The sequence below is a fragment of the Rousettus aegyptiacus genome, unplaced genomic scaffold, assembly GCF_014176215.1.
Source record: "Rousettus aegyptiacus isolate mRouAeg1 unplaced genomic scaffold, mRouAeg1.p scaffold_m13_p_9, whole genome shotgun sequence".
NCBI lineage: Eukaryota > Metazoa > Chordata > Mammalia > Chiroptera > Pteropodidae > Rousettus > Rousettus aegyptiacus.
The window spans coordinates 103,762,353-103,780,809 of NW_023416312.1; the positions used below are offsets into that span (position 1 = coordinate 103,762,353).

Consider the following 18,457-nt stretch of genomic DNA (forward strand, 5'->3'; position numbering starts at 1 on the left):
GCCCACTTTAGCCACCTTCACTAGGCAGCTCCCTGTGGCACAATGAGGCAGCCCCCTAGAGGATCTGAAGAGAAGTGCTGGAGAAGCCCCATCTGCCCACTGCCAGATGGAAAATCTACCCACCTCCATAGGTAGGTAGGTCTCTTCTTGAGATACCCTTAGCATCTGAATGCCAAGAGTAGCCCACATATATTATGACAAATGACACCTCAATTTTTGTACTGTGAAATATGCAGACTTGCACTTAGCCACAAAAAAATCACCTTCATTAAAAAAAAAACTTTTTGGATACACCTGAGACAATGTACTTCCTTCCTTGCTATATGAAGCATGAAGAAATAGCTTTAAATTGAAGCAAGAAAGATAAAAATTGGAAGCAAGATGCCAGTAAACGATGGAACTGAGAGAGCTTTGGAAGTTGAAGAGTTCCTACCCCATGGCAATCTTCAATGCAGGAAAAAAATGGCCCAAATATGAACTAGAAGAGAACTTCTTTTGAGAGAGAAAGAGATGAATGAGGTGACCTCAATGGGGCTAGGATCCTAGAACAGTTTCTTCCATGTCTTTTCCATTTTTCACTCCAGAGGGTGTCTGAATCCTCTTTGCTCAAGCCACTATCTCCGTGCATCAAACCCTAGAATCACTAGACCTTAGATGACAAAAACTTTATAAAACATCTACTTCTCTTGTGGCTATTTAACTATAAGTAGTCATTTAACTTCTGCTTTGATACCTTCTTGAAGATGCCTTCACCATGAGGATTTTACTACCTCTGGAGGCAACTTTGTTAGACCCTCTGCTTCTACATGTTGTGGTTCATATTTATTATTAAAATAGTAATGCTATCAACTCTGCTAGTGTAATGCCACACCCCTATAATGCCATGAGGATGGTTTCATTAAGTTTCTATTCATTTATTCATTCATTCCCTCATTCAACAAATGCTGAGCATCTATATTTTAGGCACTATATTTTAGGCACTATACTTGCTGCTAGAGAAACAGAGAAAAACAAAAATGGACATGGCTTCTGCTCTGATGGACTTCGGAGCATAGTGGTTGAGACATAAATAAACCAAAGAATCATACAAATAAAGGTGAAATGCAACTGAGATAGTTGCTATAAAGAAAAGAAGACAGTTCTATGAGAGATATAACAAAAGAACCTGACCTAGCCTGCAGGCTGGTCTAGAAAACCTTCCCTGAGGAGGTGATGCTGGAACTGACATTTGAGTATTAATTAGGATTAACCAAGCAAAGTGTATGGAGGTGAAGTGGAGAGAATGTTCCAGGAAGAAGAAAATGCATGTGCAAAGGCCCTATGGCCAAAAAGCATTGGTAGATTTGGAACTAGAAGAAGGCCAGTGTGGGTGGAACATAGAACAGAGGAAGAAAGTGATGTGAGCTGAACCTGGAGATGTAAGTTTGAATAAGACCTTACTGGACACTGTAGGCCACCTTAATGATTCTTCTTTCTTTTATGAACCATAGGAAATTATTGGAGGTTTTTATATCAGATAATAACACTATCATATTTAACTTCCCACCTTCTCACACTATCAACTATCCCTTTTCTCTCTTATATATTACACCTTTCTCTCAACTGAACCCTTCTCAGTAGCAAGTAATACAGTTTTGAAACAATTACTCTGGATGTTGTGTAGAAAATCAGTTGGAGAAAAACTAGTGTGGGTGTGCAGAGACTAGTCTGTTCTAATAGATAAAATGAGAGATGATGGTAATGTGGAAAAAGGTGGTGGCTGGTGGTGTCATTGGGAAAAATGTGGATGAACTAAGAAACTTCTAAGAGGTAAAATAGAACTTAGTGATGACTGGATATGTGGGAGAGGCGTTGCCAAGAATGACTCCTATGTTTCTGAATTGCATAACTGGATAGTTGGGGGTGCCATTCACTGAAAAGGGGGAAACTGGTAGAGAACCAGATCTCAGGGAGGAGACCATAGATTTGGTCTTGGATGTATTGAATTTGAGTTGTGTTTCAATCATCTCAATAGAGATATAAACATAACATATACATACCATGGCCATGCATGAGATTTCCTAGTGAGAAAGCATAGAGTGAAAAATTAAGGCAGCTTCGGAGATCTCCAACATTTAAAAGCCAGTTTGAGAAAAAAATGAGTTCAAAACAAAACCAAGAAGGAGTTCTTAGAGAGGTAGGAGAAAAACAAAAACAGCAAGCAAACAGAAGAAAGTGTCTCAATAAAGAGGAAGTGGTAAATAATGTCAAAGGCCACTGGGCAGTCAAGTAAGATAAAGATTGAAAACATATTTTGGATTTAATGGCATGAAGGTCATTGGTGACCAGAGTGAAAACACTTTCGGGGTAGTGATGAGGCAGAAGCATGATTGATATGGGCTGAGGAGCGAATATAGACAACTCTTTTGAGACATTTATTTGGAAGGGAAGAAGAATAAATTATAATTGGAGGGAGTGTGGAGTTGAGGGGGACAATATTTTAAGATGGAAGAAACTGTATTACTTGCTACTGAGAAGGGTTCAGTTGAGAGAAAGGTGTAATATATAAGAGAGAAAAGGGATAGTTGATAGTGTGAGAAGGTGGGAAGGGATAGGCTGCAAAACATCAGTGGAAGGAATGGTCCTCCGAAGAGAAAGGATACCTTTCCCTCTGTTACAAGAGGAAAGTCCTAGAGAAGGATGAGGTAATGTGGGAAGTTGAGGCCTTGCCTGATGCTTCAATCTTACCCATGAAATAAATGATGACGTTATCTGCTGTTCAAGAGTCAGAGGATGGACACAGGGGCTGGAGGTTTGTGTAAAGAGTGGAGAAGATTTGAAATAGTCATCCTGGAGAGTCAAAGGTACTAAAACAGTTTAATACCTAGTAGGATTACAAAGGAGTGTTGAGGACTCAATTGAGATTATTTATAGTCAAGCGGATCCAGTTTGTGACAATGTAGTTAGTCAGCTGTGGTGAAGTGGAAGAGATGAGGATGTTTAGGAGCCAGGAGGTCTAACTGAGGGCTGAATCATCAGCATGGACACTAAAGTCCCCTAGAATAATGGCAGGATGCTCAGTGAAGGTGGGAAAGTCAGTGAATATAGAAACCAAAGTCCTCATTGAGAAAGAGGGTAAAGGGGTTTAACATAAGGTGATGGAAGAATTTTTTGACTTTGGGCGGTGAACACATGATGCATTATCAAATTGTATGCTTTAAACCTATGTGATTTTATTAGCCAATGCCACCCCGATAAATTTTAGAAAAATAAATAAAAATTTACAGCCAAAAGAAGAAAAAAGAGAGCAAAAGAGAGTATATCCATTTATTTAGAAGTGTTATAACGAATTACCACAAACTGAGTGGCTTACAACTACAGATACATATTCTCTAACAGTTCTGGAAGCCAGAAGTCCTAAATCAAGGTGTTGGAAGAGTTGGTTCATTCTAGGAACTCTGAGGGAGATCTATTCCATGCATCCCCACTAGTTTCTGGTGGTTGCCAACAATCCTTGGCATTGCTTGACTTGATCTGTAGACCCATTGCTCCAATCTCTGCTTCATGTGGCCATTTTCCCTCTGTGTGTTTCTCTGTGTCCAAATTCTCTCTTCTTATAAGGACATCAATCAAGGGCACTCCCTAATACAGGATGACCTCATTTTAACTTGATTACATCTACAAAGAACCTATTTCCAAATAAGGTCACCTTCACAGGACTTCAACATATCTTTTTGGGAGCTACAATTTAACTCACTACAGAAGATATGACCAGGAGGACTGTAGATGACAACAATGAGGAGTGAGTGATGTATCAAAATGATATGAGCCTCAGAAGAGCTGTAGTTTTTGCAAAAGGGAGGGGAAAATGGTCTGAAAGTAGTAATGAAGAGCAATGAAGACACCTACTCCACCTCATGACCCTGTGGTCCTGGAAAAGATAATAGGAGCATCACATAAGAAGATGGCAGGGGAAATAGAGTCCTCTGCAGTCTCTTTTACCTCACAGAACTAGGTTTCTGTGAGGTAAAAGAGACTGAGAATGCTGATTCTGGAGCAGGTGGTCTAAAGTGTTCTGATGGAAGGCTCGGGGAGGTGGAGAAAAACTGGAGAGATGATTGGGTCAAGAACAAAGCAGAGCAGTATGAGAATCAACGTGAGGACAGACACGAGACTTACAATTTGGGAGTAGACTGATGACTTTGGGAGGTATGGGGCAGGGTGGATTTAGTATTAGGATCTTTGAGAAGTTATCAGTATCTGAGCCTGGTGGCCAGAAAACTGATCGCTCAGCTTGGGTTGATGGCGACTGCAGGACTGCAGAATGCAAACTATAAGTAATGGTGGCCCCAGAGGGGTCACCTCCGTACCTTTGTGACCTAGAGTGGAATGGAGTCTAGGGTGAGGTTATTGTGTCAGTTACCTAGTGATGCGACTGGATTCCTCATACTAGAAATTGGTAATGAGGGGTGAAAGGCCAAGAATGGCTAAAATGTACACATTTACTTCTTTTGGTTTTGACCAAGAAGGTATTGAAACATCTAAGAAGAGTCCCCTGGGCTGTAGGTCTTAAAATGGAGCCCTCTAGCTCTATGCCCCATCTGTGCCAATGTACCTACCCACCAGAGCCAAAAATGATCAGGCAAGCTCCAAATGCTCTCTGGTGTTCAAATCTAGGTAATTACCCAGAATTACTAATGTCTACTAAGAGGAAGTAAACTGAGCTGAACTCTCATGTTCAAATTCTGCCTTAGGCACTTGCTAACTATGTAATGTTAGACAAGTGACATAATCTGTCTGTCCCTCACTTTCTTTATCTGGAAAATGGAGACAATAACAGTTCCTACCTCACAGAATTGTTGTCATGGAGGATTAAGTGACTTAATATATGTGAATGTTTAGAATAATACCTGATATATACTAAGAACTATATAAATGTTTTATTGTTATTAACTTGCTCTTCCATCATCCCATTTAATCACTTGATTCTACCCTGCTTACTGAAATTTCCCGGGCTCTGAACCCTAACTCAAATAACTGCTTCTGATCCTTCCCCTATGGAGGCTCTTCCCTGGGTCTGTTTACCTCCAGATGAAATAAGCCCAGGTCCTTCAACTGTTCCTCATGTGATATAGTTGCTGGCGTACCAGCCTAGTGACTCACATTTGGACACTTTGCACTTTGTCATTGTTTCCTTGTTTAAATGGGTTGTCCAGAATGGAGCACAGTGCTCTGTGACAAGCGTAGAGAAGGGCAGAGCCATCTTTTCTCTTGTTCTGGTTCTATACTTCTGTTAATGCAGCCTAAAATCTAATTACCTCTTTTGGCAGCATCATCACTCTGTTGGCTCGTATTGACTTTACAATCAAATCAAGGTCTTTTTCACATGTGCTGTTGTTAAACCAGGCAGGTCTCTTTTAACCCGTGATAGAGGAACAGCCCAGCTATAGTTGCTGGGAGAAAGTCAAGTCCAGCAGTCAAAGCTGTGTCTGGGAGTTTTAATAAGAAAGGAATGATGGTCTAGGCAAGCCATTGGTGGCTGGGGTTCATGGCAGATGCTACCAGTTGCCTGCCCAATAAAGATTTCCCAACTTTGTTCAGAGGAATAATGTGCCAAGCTAAAAGCGCTGGATTTCTCGGGTTTCTTTGCAGCTACGAGTATCCATACGACAGTTCTAATCATAGAGATGCAGGTGAGTGATACTGGGGAGAACATTCCATTCTGAAGAAAAAGGCAAAGCCTCTCTATAAGGTTCTTTATCCTTAACCTGCTTGCTCTGCAGCTATTTCCCCTTCTTCCTGTCTATAATACAGACACGAGGCCTGGAGCTGCAGCAGCGCTCTTGTGACCATGAGACAAAAAGTAAATAGATGAAAGCCTGTCCTAAGGATGGTAGAGATGAAAGACCACGGTCTCTATGGCATTATTGAACTGTCTTATCAGCTCCGGACTGTATATCCAAGGAATTTTTATTGCATAAGGCAAATAAACCTCTACCAATTTAAGCCACTATTATAGAGCAGTCTCTTGTCAGTAACCAAAAGTGTACCTAAGTGATATAGAGTTACAACATAGGAAAACTAGAGATCCAGTTGGAGGGTAAGCATGACTATAGGAATTTAGACATTTAGAAATACAAGTGGGAATTTGGGATCAAAGGAGTCCATCAGGAGGCCAGAAGGCCCAGCCACAGGGTGGGGCTAAGGGTAGGATCTCTCTCCCTAGATGATAAACTAAAAGAGCATGGCAAGGCCTAGGCCTTGACTCGGGACTGCTGGTCAGGCAAGGTCTCTGGGAGACTCAGACACAGTACATAAGACAGATGGCTAGGGATCAGAAGCAAGCAATAAGGTAGAGGCTTAGTGGAAACTTGAGATCAGACTCAAACTGGTGGCAAAGGGACAACTTGATGCTGAGTTCCAGCGTGCAGGGCAGGGTTACTTCAATCCTTCCTGTCTTAGGGCAGGTGCAGCCTGCAAGTGAGAAGAAAATTTCTCCAACTGTAGAAAGAAGGGGTGAACAGAAGGTGTGATCAAAGCAGAACCTGACAAGCTTCAGCTTGAGCTGTGTGGACACTGTTCTTACAGGTTCTTAGATTTACCCTTAATTTTATGCTCATTTCCATCTTTGCCCGTGACCTTTTAAGATCTGAGCTTAACATGAAGTTAACAAATGTGTAACCACATTGGTCTCTTTAAAAGAGTTCCCACTTTTTCTTCTTCCCAATTGTCGGAATTCACTGTGGAAAACCTTCCCATCCTCCCTCTCTTCCAAGATGTCTCTCCCTTGTCTGGTTTGAGCATACTCTAGCACTTTTCCCAGGCAGTCTTGGTCCCTTCAGAAGTAACCCACATTTATCCTCTAGCTTTAGCCTCTGCTGCCTGGCAGCAGGTGGAAAGAAAGGGCTGGAAAGAAGGCTGGCCAGGTCCCACCAGCCTTGGGGAGCAGCAACCCCCTTCCCCACCTTGTTATTATGATCCAGAGGCCTGATGAGAGTCCAATGCCTTCCCTTCCCCCATCCCAATTTCTTGTGTCATCTTGAGCGACAGAATGAGAGCTGCTTCTGACTGCTGGTGCGCTACCACTTCTCTTTTGTGTGCAGCAAGTACTGTGTGGATAAGTTATTGTTATATTGTGTTCCTATGATAAATGGACCTTTGTGAGACACTTTTCACCCTACGTGTGATAGAGAGAGGGAGGGAGTCTTGCCTGAGTGACTTCTTATAGAAAGCTTCAGAGGTGCTCAGAGCAGATAGCCTAGGCCTGGCAGGCTGCTCTTTCATTGGTACTCAAGGACGTCAATCACTGTGGCCCTGCCAATCAGCTCCGAAGTAGGTATCTGTAAGCGATTAGCTTTCTTTGTTAAACAGAACACTGAACCCTCCAAGGACTAAACAAAGAATGGCTCAGGAAAGACAGTTGCTAGGAGTGCAGAGGTAGTCGTGCCAGTGTCACTAACTCAAACCCTTTCATTTCATTCTCCTTCTCCAGGCCCTGTCTCCACTTTATTCTTTACGTTTAGGTCAGTGCTAGGTCCTTTTAAATTCTACCTGTCATTTTCTTCCCATGTTCATGCCTTCTCTCCACCCCAAGTGCTGCCGCCTTTGTTTAGCCCTCGACACTTCCCACCTGGACTCTGAACCAGTCTTTTAACCAGTTTCCCTGCCTCAAATCTCCTGCACCCGCATCTCCAATTCAGTCTCCATCCTACAACCAAATCAGTCTTCTAAAAACACAAATCTGATTGTGTCACCTCCTGCTGAAAATCTTGCAATCTCTTCTGCAGCTCTTAGTAGCCTTGGGATAAAGTTCAAAGTACTTAGCATGGCACCCAGGGCCTTTCATTATACGGTTCCTGCCAAATCTTCAGCCCCATATTTGGCAGTGTTCCCATTTCACACCTAGTCACAATGAACTACTTTGCAGGTTTATGAACGTGCCATTCTTGGCTTTGCTTCTGGGCCTTTGCACATGACATTTCCTCTGCCTGGGACATCCTTCACACACCATCCTCTCTCCTATCTGTCTAGCCAAGTCTTACTCATCCCTTGAGACTTAAACTAAACTCCCTCAGACCGAGACACATATTGTACTCATGTTTATATCTATGGTACCTAGTACAGCATCTGGAATATAACAGACCCTCAACAGATGTTTGCTGAATGAATGAATGAATGAATGCCCCTCAACTCAAGAGGCTGGGTATAAAGTCATCTCTAAGGGCAACTGACATAGTTGATCAGTTTCCCACCACTCCATGGGAGGAAAATCTCTCTTCTCTTCCATTCATATCATCTTTATTGCACTTGGTTGCAATTCCTTCATTAAAATGTCTAATTCACTGTGAGCAGGTGGAGGACAGGGCCATGTCTGACCCACCGCGGTGTTCTACCTACTCCCTAGCATGGTGCTTGGAATGTAATGAATGAAAAGGCCTCTCAAATGCCTGAGAGTTTTGCCCCTTGTCCCAGAACCCTCTCCTCCCTTTCCCATAAGTCCCTACCATCAATACAGCTAAACTGCTTCACAACCACATAGAGCTCCTTCTCATCCTGAAACTTTTTGCCTGAATCCCTCTCACCTAGTCTGCCCTTTACACCCACCCATCCACCCAAATCCTGCTACTTCTCTGGGAACCAGCTCAAACTTTCCCTCCTCCAGAAACTTTTCATGTGTCCACCCCAGCCCACGTCTGAGTAGTATTAATTATGCCCACCCAGCTCATTTAGCCCTTGACATCCCCTCAGGTCACTTGGGGGGAAACCAAGATTCAGAGAGAGAAAAGACCTCTCAAGGGCAGATAGCACGTTCAGTGGTGTAAATACTACCAGAACCCAAATCCCTGGTCTGTTAACCCTCCCACTAGCCTACATGTATGCCTGTGTCCTCATGTAGACTATAATGTCCTTTAAGGCAAGTCTGTGTCTGCCACCCCTTCGCTAGAGCTCTACTAGACTGTTAGGAGAGCCCTAGAGCCAGACTGTCTGGGTTTCTGTGTTGGCTTCATTGGTTACTATCTATGTGGCCTTCGGCTACTTAAGCACCCTAAACCTCAGCTTCCTCAGGTGTAAATGAAGATAAAATTTGTGCGTACTTTAGAAGATGGTTGTGAAGGTTAAATGAGATAAAGTGCCTAGAGCAGTAACTTAACACCTAGTGCACACTCAACAAGGGCTGTTTTCTTTATTGTTGTTATTCTCAATATTAGCAAATCTTCACTGGTAATGGTTGATTAAATATTAGAATGTGGGAGTTACTGGGAGTGGGAAGGAATGAGAAAAGAAAGTAGACAACTGAACCAGTCTGAGATTTGGTGGAATCCAAACAAGGTTAGCGGCGGGGCAGGATGTTTGTACATCTCAGTTGCTAGAACCATGTGACTGAGAGGGCCCCAAGCACATGGTTCCATCTGGGCGGCGCAGCTTCCCTAACTCTCAGCTATTCTCAGCAGCCTATAGGGGGAGCCAGGAAGCTAGGACCGGAGAGAGGCCGCTGGAAATGTTACTAAGGGCAGAAATGACACCCCATCACTACTACCCATCTTAGCCCCGGTCTTGCCCTCTTCCGTACGCTCTCCAAGCTCCGTCCTCTATAGAAGCTAAGCTGGGAGCTGTCCTTCAGCACCAGGGGCCGTCTTGGCCTTCGGCAGGACAGTGAGGGCGACAGCGGAGTTAGGGACATGGGACTCATCTGATCCGCAGCCGGCTCCAGCGTCGCCTAGTCACGGGGACGGGGGAGGCGACCCAGGGAGGCAGTGAGACGCTACGGAGATGCCTCCTGCCTCCAAGAATCACCCTCAAAAGTCCCCTAGACCTCGAGGGGTGGGGAGAGAGCGGCTGCCCCGGGGAGGGAGGTGGGCGCCCGGGTTGGCGGTGGAGGGGGAGCGCCGGGGCCTGAGACTCAGCGTGTGGCGTGTGCACGCGGGGAGCGGGCGGATGAACAGAGGAGCCGAAGTGAATGGAGTTGGGGGTGGATTGGAAACATCCCCAAACAGCACAGGCTGCGGCCGGCGGGGGCTGGAGGGGGTGGGGGGGAGAGTCCTGAGGCGCAGGCGCAGTCGGGGCCCCAGTCCCGCTCCCTCCTCCTCTCCATGCCTCTTTCTCCGCCCCGCTCCCCCCCAAACACACTCGCACACGGGCTCTCAAGGTGTTCTCCGCACAGCGGAAGATGGCGACAGACTGAGGGGGCATGGCCAGCGGGATCCACCGGGCCGTGCCGCTGGGCGGCCGCCACAGTGGTGCGAACGAGAGGCGGAAGCGAGAGGCGCACTAAGTAAAGCCCGGTGTCCGCGTCCGGCGCCTGTGGCGCCGCCGGGAGCCAGGTGGCCCGCCCGAGCCGGAACTCTGGGAGCAGCAGGCTAGGAGCCGGAGCGCAGCCGGCCCGGGACCGGCCCCGGCCTCGGCGGACGGCCGGAGCACGAGCGAAGCCCGAAGGGCCGGCCGGCGGGCCTAGAAGGGCGCGAGCGAGGCAGGGAGCGGTGCGGAGCGGGCAGCGGGCGGGAGCGGCGCGGCGCGGCGCGGGGCGAGCAAGCAGAGCGGAGCGCGGCGGCCGGGCCCCCACGGCGGCGCTGAGGGGCGCAGAGCTGCGCCGAGCCGAGACGGCCCGAGCGGAGTGCAGGGCGGGCGGCCGCCGGCGCCGAGGGCAGTGTCGCGGAGCCGAGGGCAGCTGAGGGGCCCGACACTATGAGGAGCGCGGCGCCGCCGCCGCAGCCGCCACCGCCCCAGTGCCCCGCACCGCCCCCCGCTGGGACGCCGGGCAGCGCCTAGCGGGCCGGGCGGCCGCGCCCGGGCTGCGAGCGAGGGAACGCGGGAGGGACGCGGGGACGGCACGACAGCGCCCCGCGACTCCGGCCTGAGCGGGGCCCGGGGCCGGCCTGCCTACCTCACCATGCAGCCCCCGAGGTAGAGCCTGGACGGCGCCGAGGAGCGCGGAGCGGCGCGCCGCCCGCTCTCCCGCCCGAGACGGCCGTCCGGCCTCGCGCCTGCCTGCTCCCTCCAGCCCGGACCTCCCCTGAAATATGTTCAGGGGCGCTTGGATGTGGCCCGGGAAAGACGCCGCTGCGCTGACGATCTGCTGCTGCTGCTGCTGCTGGGCTCCCAGGCCAAGCGACAAACCTTGCGCCGACTCTGAGCGGGCGCAGCGATGGCGACTGTCCCTGGCGTCCCTGCTCTTCTTCACCGTGCTGCTCGCTGACCATCTGTGGCTGTGCGCGGGGGCCCGGCCCCGGGCCAGGGAGCTGAGCAGCGCCATGCGGCCGCCCTGGGGGACCGGCCGTGAACGGCAGCCGGTGCCTCCTCGCGGTGTGCTGCCACTGCCGCCGCCGCCGGGTGAGCCCAGTGCTTCCCCGGGCACCTGCGGCCCCCGATACAGCAACCTGACCAAAGCCGCCCCCGCCGCCTGTCCCGGGCCGGATTGCGGCGGCGTCCCACAGCCCACGGGGCTGGACGCAGCTTGCACCAAATTGCAATCTTTGCAGAGACTTTTCGAACCTACTACCCCAGCCCCACCTCTGCGGCCCCCTGACTCTTCTTCCCAGACCCCTGCCGAGTTCCCCTCCGCCAAAAAAAACTTGCTCAAAGGCCACTTTCGGAACTTTACTCTCTCCTTTTGTGACACCTACACTGTCTGGGACTTGCTGCTGGGCATGGACCGCCCCGACAGCCTGGACTGCAGCTTGGACACCCTGCTGGGGGACCTGCTGGCCGTGGTGGCCAGTCCGGGCTCCGGGGCCTGGGAGGTGTGTAGCAACTGTATCGAGGCGTACCAGCGGCTCGACCGACATGCTCAGGAAAAATATGACGAGTTTGACCTCGTGCTGCATAAATACGTACAGGCGGAAGAGTACTCAATCCGGTCCTGCACGAAAGGCTGTAAGGTAGGGACTGGCGTCCGCGGCCACAGTGGCTGTTTCGGCGGCGGGAGCGGTGGCGGTGGGGCCGGGAGAGAAAAGGAGATTTCCAAGTCTGCCCACCCCACCTCCTCCCGTCACCCCCAGTGTTTCTCAGTGTGGCACTATGAGTGAGTGCTGCCTTGGGACCTCCGTGTAAAAGGGGCCTCAGGGATTCAGGTCAGGTCGCCACCTGGCCAACTAGTATTAATTCCGGGTTTGGGCACCGTCCAACTGGGGCTTCCTGGTGCCCTACCCCACCTGAGGAGGGAGGGGTCGTGGGGCCCTGGACTGGCAGGAGGGTGGAAAGAGGGATCCAGCCCCCTTAGCCTCCATCTCCAGCCAGCGATGCCCTCTTCCTTTCCTGGGCTGGAATTGAAAGTCCTGGGACTGGCTGATTTGGTGGTGGTTGGGGGGAGGCCGAAGGCGGAAGGAAAAGTGTTTGGCAAACTAATCCCCGCCTTTTGGCCCCTGGGAATGGGCGAGAGAAGAGACACGCCTGCCGGTGGGGCACACCACACTGTTGACCTTAGATGACCTGAGGTGGCCGGTCAGAATATAGGTGGGTGGAGCCAGGTGGAAGCTCCTGGCCAGCCCCTCTTTCCTAACAAAAGAAGGAGCTGGCAACAGAGCACAGAGACCTGTGGGAAGGCCACTGAAGGTTGGTGCATTACTGAACTCCCAGTGCCTTTCCAGCATCCTGGGGTGGCAGTGGAAACACAGCTGGCTTTCTGGCTGCTGGGGACAGGCATCCAGAGGTGAGGTGAGGCTGCTGCAGAACAAGCCTGCCTAGGACAGAGCTGAGTTGAGAAACTTCTTGACCCTTAGCAGGGTCATTCTGGGCAAGGTGTACAGGGGCTGTAAACATTTGGGACGTGTGCTACTCTGGTCACTCAGCCTGGCCAGGTGGCCTGCCTTTGGGAGGAAAGAGAACAGCAAGGTCAAAGGGTCAAGTGACAAGGATACAGGATGGGGTGGTGGCCTTCCCCATCCTCTAGCAGGGGGCTGAGAGCTGGAGAGAGAGGTGGTTGCCTCCTAGCCCACTTTGTCTTCTACCGTGGCTTTGGGGAGGGTCAGAAGTGCCCGCCTTCTATCCCACGTGACCCCTGTGGACTTCTGCAGGGTTCTATGCTCTTGGTGGGCTCCTTAAGGATTGGGGCAGGGGGCTGGGCAGAAAAGGGGTAGCTCCTTGCTCCTGACTTCACTTTCTCCTTCTCATTTTTCCTGCTCTCCTAACCTAGCAGTTTCCCTCCCGCCTCCCTCAGCCTCAGCTGACTCACTGCCTCACTCACACTACCAAATGAGATATTCCACTTCTTAAAGGTGTACAGACAGATAGACACACACGCTGCCATACACCGCCATCGCTGCCCTGGGCAGTCACACAGAGACACTAGAGTGGTCATCACACCCACAAACTGCCATAGGAGCAGACGCCGTGTCACACATCACATCTCACACTGTCAGAGACACACCGACAAAAGTATTGCCACATGAAAAAGGACACATTTTGTCATATAGAGATATAGAAATGCACCGTCCATGTCAGGCACAGATGCACATACTCAGTAGAACAGAAGGACGTGGCCCACCAGCAAAAACAGTAAAGAATGGCCGTTCTTTGTCTCCTTCCCTTCAACCCCATGGCCCTGACTGTTTCTTTTTCCTCAGTCACCAGGATGAATGAGAGACCATGCCACAACTTTCCTGTGGGGTTTTCCCCATTATTATACTTGACTTCAAGCTCTGTCTCATCCCACATTAAATAATAATCCCTCATGTTGGTTATTTTTACCAAGCAGTTCGGTGTAGGAGAAAGACCACTGAACTCCTGGATTCAGGAGGCCATATCACCTCTACCACTTGTTAGCAGTGTGACCTTGGGCACGTCACTTCACTTCTTTAAGTTTTTGTTTCCTCATTTGTAAAACAGATAAGTCCTTGTTCCGCCTGCAACCTGACTCTTGTGAGATTCAAGTGGGAAGAGGTAGCTGATAGTACTTTGAAGTAATAGTATAACACCTGACGCTGATGTAATGCCTAGGTTTTCCAACCTCTCTCGCACATATTATGAGATCATAATACTAGCACCATTGTTCCCATTTTACAGAAGAGGAAACCAAGGCACGGGGGTCAAGCAGTTTGCTCTAAAGGCACTCAGCTAATAAATGGGAGTGCCAGGCCTCCAACCTACATGTTCTGGTGCTAATCCCATGCCTTCTCCAGGGTCTCCCATTAAGTTCCAGATGGTCAAGGCCCTCCCTCCTCCTTCATCTCCTTGTCGCTGGCACTCTAGCGCCTTCCCATTCTCTTGCTCTCCCTCTCTAGTGAACCCCGCCTGCTCTCTCACTGCCTGCTGCGCCAGGAGAAGGGCAGTGGCAGCTCTACAGCTTTTTCATGTCTTTCCCACTTCTTCTGTGCTCTCACTCTCACCGGAGGCCTAGTCCTGAAGGGCTCTTGATATGAGTTGTACGGCGGGGACCGAGGGCAGACGGCCCTGCTCCTCTTCTTCCTGCAGCCCCTCGCTCTTCATTCCATCACCCACTTATATCCCAGGCCTGCTTCTCCGATCCCTGATCCTATCCCTGGACTCCAGGCCTGCCTGTTAACCCCTTACCCCAAATAGAACCCCTTGGAGATAATGCCCATCCTCGAAGCTTCTCTTATGTGGAGATCCCACAGCCCCAGACCCAGGATGAGGGGATTCCTCAATTTATAGAAGCCAAGCCTGGACCTGCTTCTGGGCCCAGTGACCCCCATGCCCAGGGACCTGTCCTCAGTGTCTCAGTCTTTCTTAACTGAGCTCCAGAAACCCTGTTCTCTCCCTTTGCAATGTCTGCCCCTGTTTTGGGCCACACAGGGCCCCACGAATCATACCTGTCCTCACTGCTGCCTGTGACACCTCTCAATTTAGTACCAGCTGCAACATTTCCTTAATGTGCGACTGACTTCCTCTCGCACAGCAGGGCAATGTTAACTTAGGCAGGCCAATGCCCATCCCCACCCTGGCCTTTAACAACCCCTGGGGCCACGCTTGACTCTCTCTTGTCTCCCTGTGCATGCATCCCTAGAATCTTTACCTCCCCCTCCCTTTGGCCTTCCTGCACGTGCCTAAGGTTACTGGACATCTATCTCACTCCCCACAGCTCTCCATCCTCCCAACCCTTACATGTCTCTGCCTCTTCCCCCACTTCTGCTCCTCCCCTCTTCTAAATTCAAGGCATTCTGGTTGAGGGGAGTGGTAAGGATGGGAACAAAACCCTGGCTTCTTCTCTCATAGCTCTGATCCAAGAGGGGATAGAAGCCCAAAAGGACAGTTCTCAGCTCTCTTACCAGCCATAGGGCCACGTTGATAAAGGTCAGTGTCAAGGAAGGATGGGATGGGTCTGCTCTGTTCTGAACTGACCCCAACACACATGGAAGACTGTGTGTTTGGTTCTGGGTCTCATGATGAGTAGATTGGGAGAGGCTAGAACCCAAGTTCTCTTGGACTGAGTTCAAGGAGCTATTTCACCTGGAGAAGGGAAGACTCTAGAGGCTGTGGTCTCTGATTTCAGACCTTGAAAGAGTTGTCCTGGTGTAAAAAGAGGCATGTCCCACTTAGTTTCAGGGGGACTATGTAGTTAAAAAGTCCTGAGTACAAACCCAGCTCTTTTATTATCTCTGTGACCTTGAGCTAGGGACTTCAACCCTTGGAATCTCACTTTTCTCATCTATGAAATGGACCTCAGCTCTCAGAGCTCATTATTAATGAGAATTCTGCACAGTACCTAGGCCTGGCACAGCAGTGTTACTCAGTTAACAGTTTTATTTTCCTAAGAAAAAGGGGACAGACTGCCTTAGGAGGAGGTGAGCTCCTGTTTCAGGGAAACGTCTGGCCTGATTTAGGCAGACCCCTGGAGGAAATGCTGTGGAGACAACTCGAACTCCAGATTATAGGAAGAGCTGGACTAGGTGACCTCTGAGGTCTATTTCAGCTAAGAATTTAAGCCCATGAGCAGAGCCTGCCCCTTGAACAGCAGCAGTGAATGGGAAGGGCTGGGGAAGGAGGCCTAACACCCACAGATGGTGCAGGAGGGGCTGCCAGAGCTAGCACCTCGCCTTCTGCCCATACCCACTGGGGCCCCTGCTCTTCTCCACTCTGGCTGGCAGCTGTTTCTGCCTCACTGCCTTCCTCTTCCCTCCCACCTGCCACAGTTTTCCTGCCAAGCGGGACTCCTGGGCTAATGCCGGTGCTGTGAGCAGAGAGCTCAGGGAACTGGGCAAAGGGCAGGAGCCCCAAGCTGGCCAGTGCTCTCTGTTGTCATCCAAGCTCGCAGACACAGAACAGTACCCCATGGTCAGCCTCCCTGACCCAGGGTTCTTGCAGGTAGAAAAGGTGCCCTGGCCTGTTTCGGGGTAGAGGAAGAGGGCAGTAGTCAAGAAGCTGGCTCCTGGGAACTGGAAAAGCCTCCCCTAGGGAGAGGCCTCCAGACCCACAGCATCTCAGTGCCAAGGGTTTCCTGGAGGGGGCAGGCACAGAGAAGAAGCAGTGTTTATGGCTCGGACTAAGGCATAGTAGGTTAAATGTGGGACTGGAAAAGTGGCCTCATGCTGCCCACACCTCTCCAGATCCCCGGATACCCATCCTGACCTACTCCCACCCCCATATTCCTCCCAAATTTTCACCCACAACCAGCACCTTCCATCCACATACCAATGACCCACAACCTTCCCAGTCTTCTACTATATCACCCTAGACCCTTACCAAACCACACCCCACACCTCACTCTAGCCCTTAACCCTACACTCACCCTGCTCCAACCCCCACTCTTCGCAAAAGTTACCTCCACCCCTACGCATCCTCCCCTTCCCCCCACTCCTCACCCGGCTCCTCTCTAACAGTTGACACCTTCCCATCTCCCATCCCTCCCTATTGCTCTCATCTTTCACCTCTGCCTCACATTCCTCCCAACCTTTACTTCAAGTCTTTACCCCCAACCCTCCTGGCACTGCTCCTCTTGCCCTCGACACCTCCGTGCCCCCTCACTCATGGCATTCCTCACACCCCACCCACACTTCGCCTCCCTTATCCCCATCCTTCTTTCTGTCCCCTTTCATCCTCTGGTCCACTCTTCTCCTGTCCCCTTTTTCCCTTCCCCCATCACCCTTTGCTCCTTTTATCCTCCTTCTCTTCTCTCCCTCCCACTCAGGGTAGACATGTACATGTGTATAGGCACACACCCTTAGACACATACACTCACACTTACATAGACACACAGTCTTCTTCATGGGCACTTCCTGTCCTTCTCACAGGCCGGTGCCTGACTACTATAGTAACCATAGCAACAGGAACCTCCAAAAGGATACACTGGTATCTCCTAAAGGTGGGGAAGATGGTTAAACAGAAGAAGGGAGCCCAGGAGCCTCCTACCCAATCTCATGGTCTGGCTGGGAGAGTCTACTAAACACAGTAGAGTCGGGGGCGTGGAAAGGGAAGACAGTGAGTGTGGCTGAAATTAAAGGAGTGTCAAGGATCTCCGGGCACAATACAAGCATGAGAGAGTGCTTCTAAGCCATATAGACATGTCAGTCTCCTTCCCGAGCATCAGTACCGCAGGGAAAGGGCGCGCTCAGCCTTCCGTGGTGTGTGGATGGGTATGTAGGAAGACACATCAGGCTCGAGGGTGGGAGTTTGCCCTAGAAAAACTTCTCCCTCAGGGCAGTTCCTTTGTGTTGCCACCCTCTGAGGCCATTGCCTGCTGTGTGCCCATGCAGACTGGGCATCATACCTACTCCCCTTCAGCTCATGTCTCAGCCACATGCAGATTGCAGCTGTAGGTGTTTGCTAGAAAGCCAGGGAGAGCTTCTAAGGGATCTAGACAAATATGGGCCTCCACAACACCATTTTCTGATGCTGACCTGGGAGGTCTCTTGGGGGCGGGTATATTGTGTTCTTGTTGTTACGTAGACCAGAGTGTGTGTAGGCCATGACAGATGCGGGACTAGACTTTTCTCCACATGCATCAGGGGGGTTCAAAATAGCCTGCATTTTTGACATCTTTAACCAGGCAGGTGCTTAGAAGGGAGAGTAAGGGTGCCAGGCGACCTGCAGCTGGCCATGGGAAGAAAGGGACTTCCTCCAGAGGGACGGGGGCTGTCCAGGCCAGAACTCCTGCTCAAGTGACTCTGGAGAAAGGAGGTGGAACCTGAACCACAGTCTCTGGACAAGAAGCTTCATTCAGGAGGCTGGCACCAAAGGAGAAGGAGGAAGAAAGGGAAAAGGGGAAAGAAGGCAGCAAGCTTTGGAGTACCTGGGAGGTACCAGGGTCTTTGTATGTGTCCAGGAACTCATTTTATTCTGAAAGTTGTGCTAGCAGGCAGGTGCTATCATTATCCCCATTTTACAAGTGAGAAAACTGAGGCTCAGTGGGGGGGGGAAAGAGACCTACCCAGGCCACATAGCTAGAACGTAGAAGGAGTGTAATAGAAATCCAAGTCAGTCCATTCTTCCCCATGTGCAAAGAAAATGTCAAAAGTCTCCAGCTATCTGAGGCAGTGCCCAGCTGGCTGCCAAGAGGCTGGGGTAAGTATTTGGACTGACCACAGGG

At 50.1% G+C, this 18,457-nt stretch overlaps 1 protein-coding gene across 1 annotated transcript in view; it reads left to right on the top strand.

The window, feature by feature from the left end:
• Positions 1-10,045: 10,045 nt before the first annotated feature.
• FAM155B (family with sequence similarity 155 member B) overlaps positions 10,046-18,457 on the top strand; it is a 28,766-nt gene continuing 20,354 nt past the window's right edge. The window contains exon 1 of the mRNA XM_016158212.2: positions 10,046-11,855. Coding sequence (XP_016013698.2) covers positions 10,998-11,855 — 858 coding nt within the window. The 5' untranslated portion in view covers positions 10,046-10,997. The remainder of the gene's footprint in view (positions 11,856-18,457) is intronic.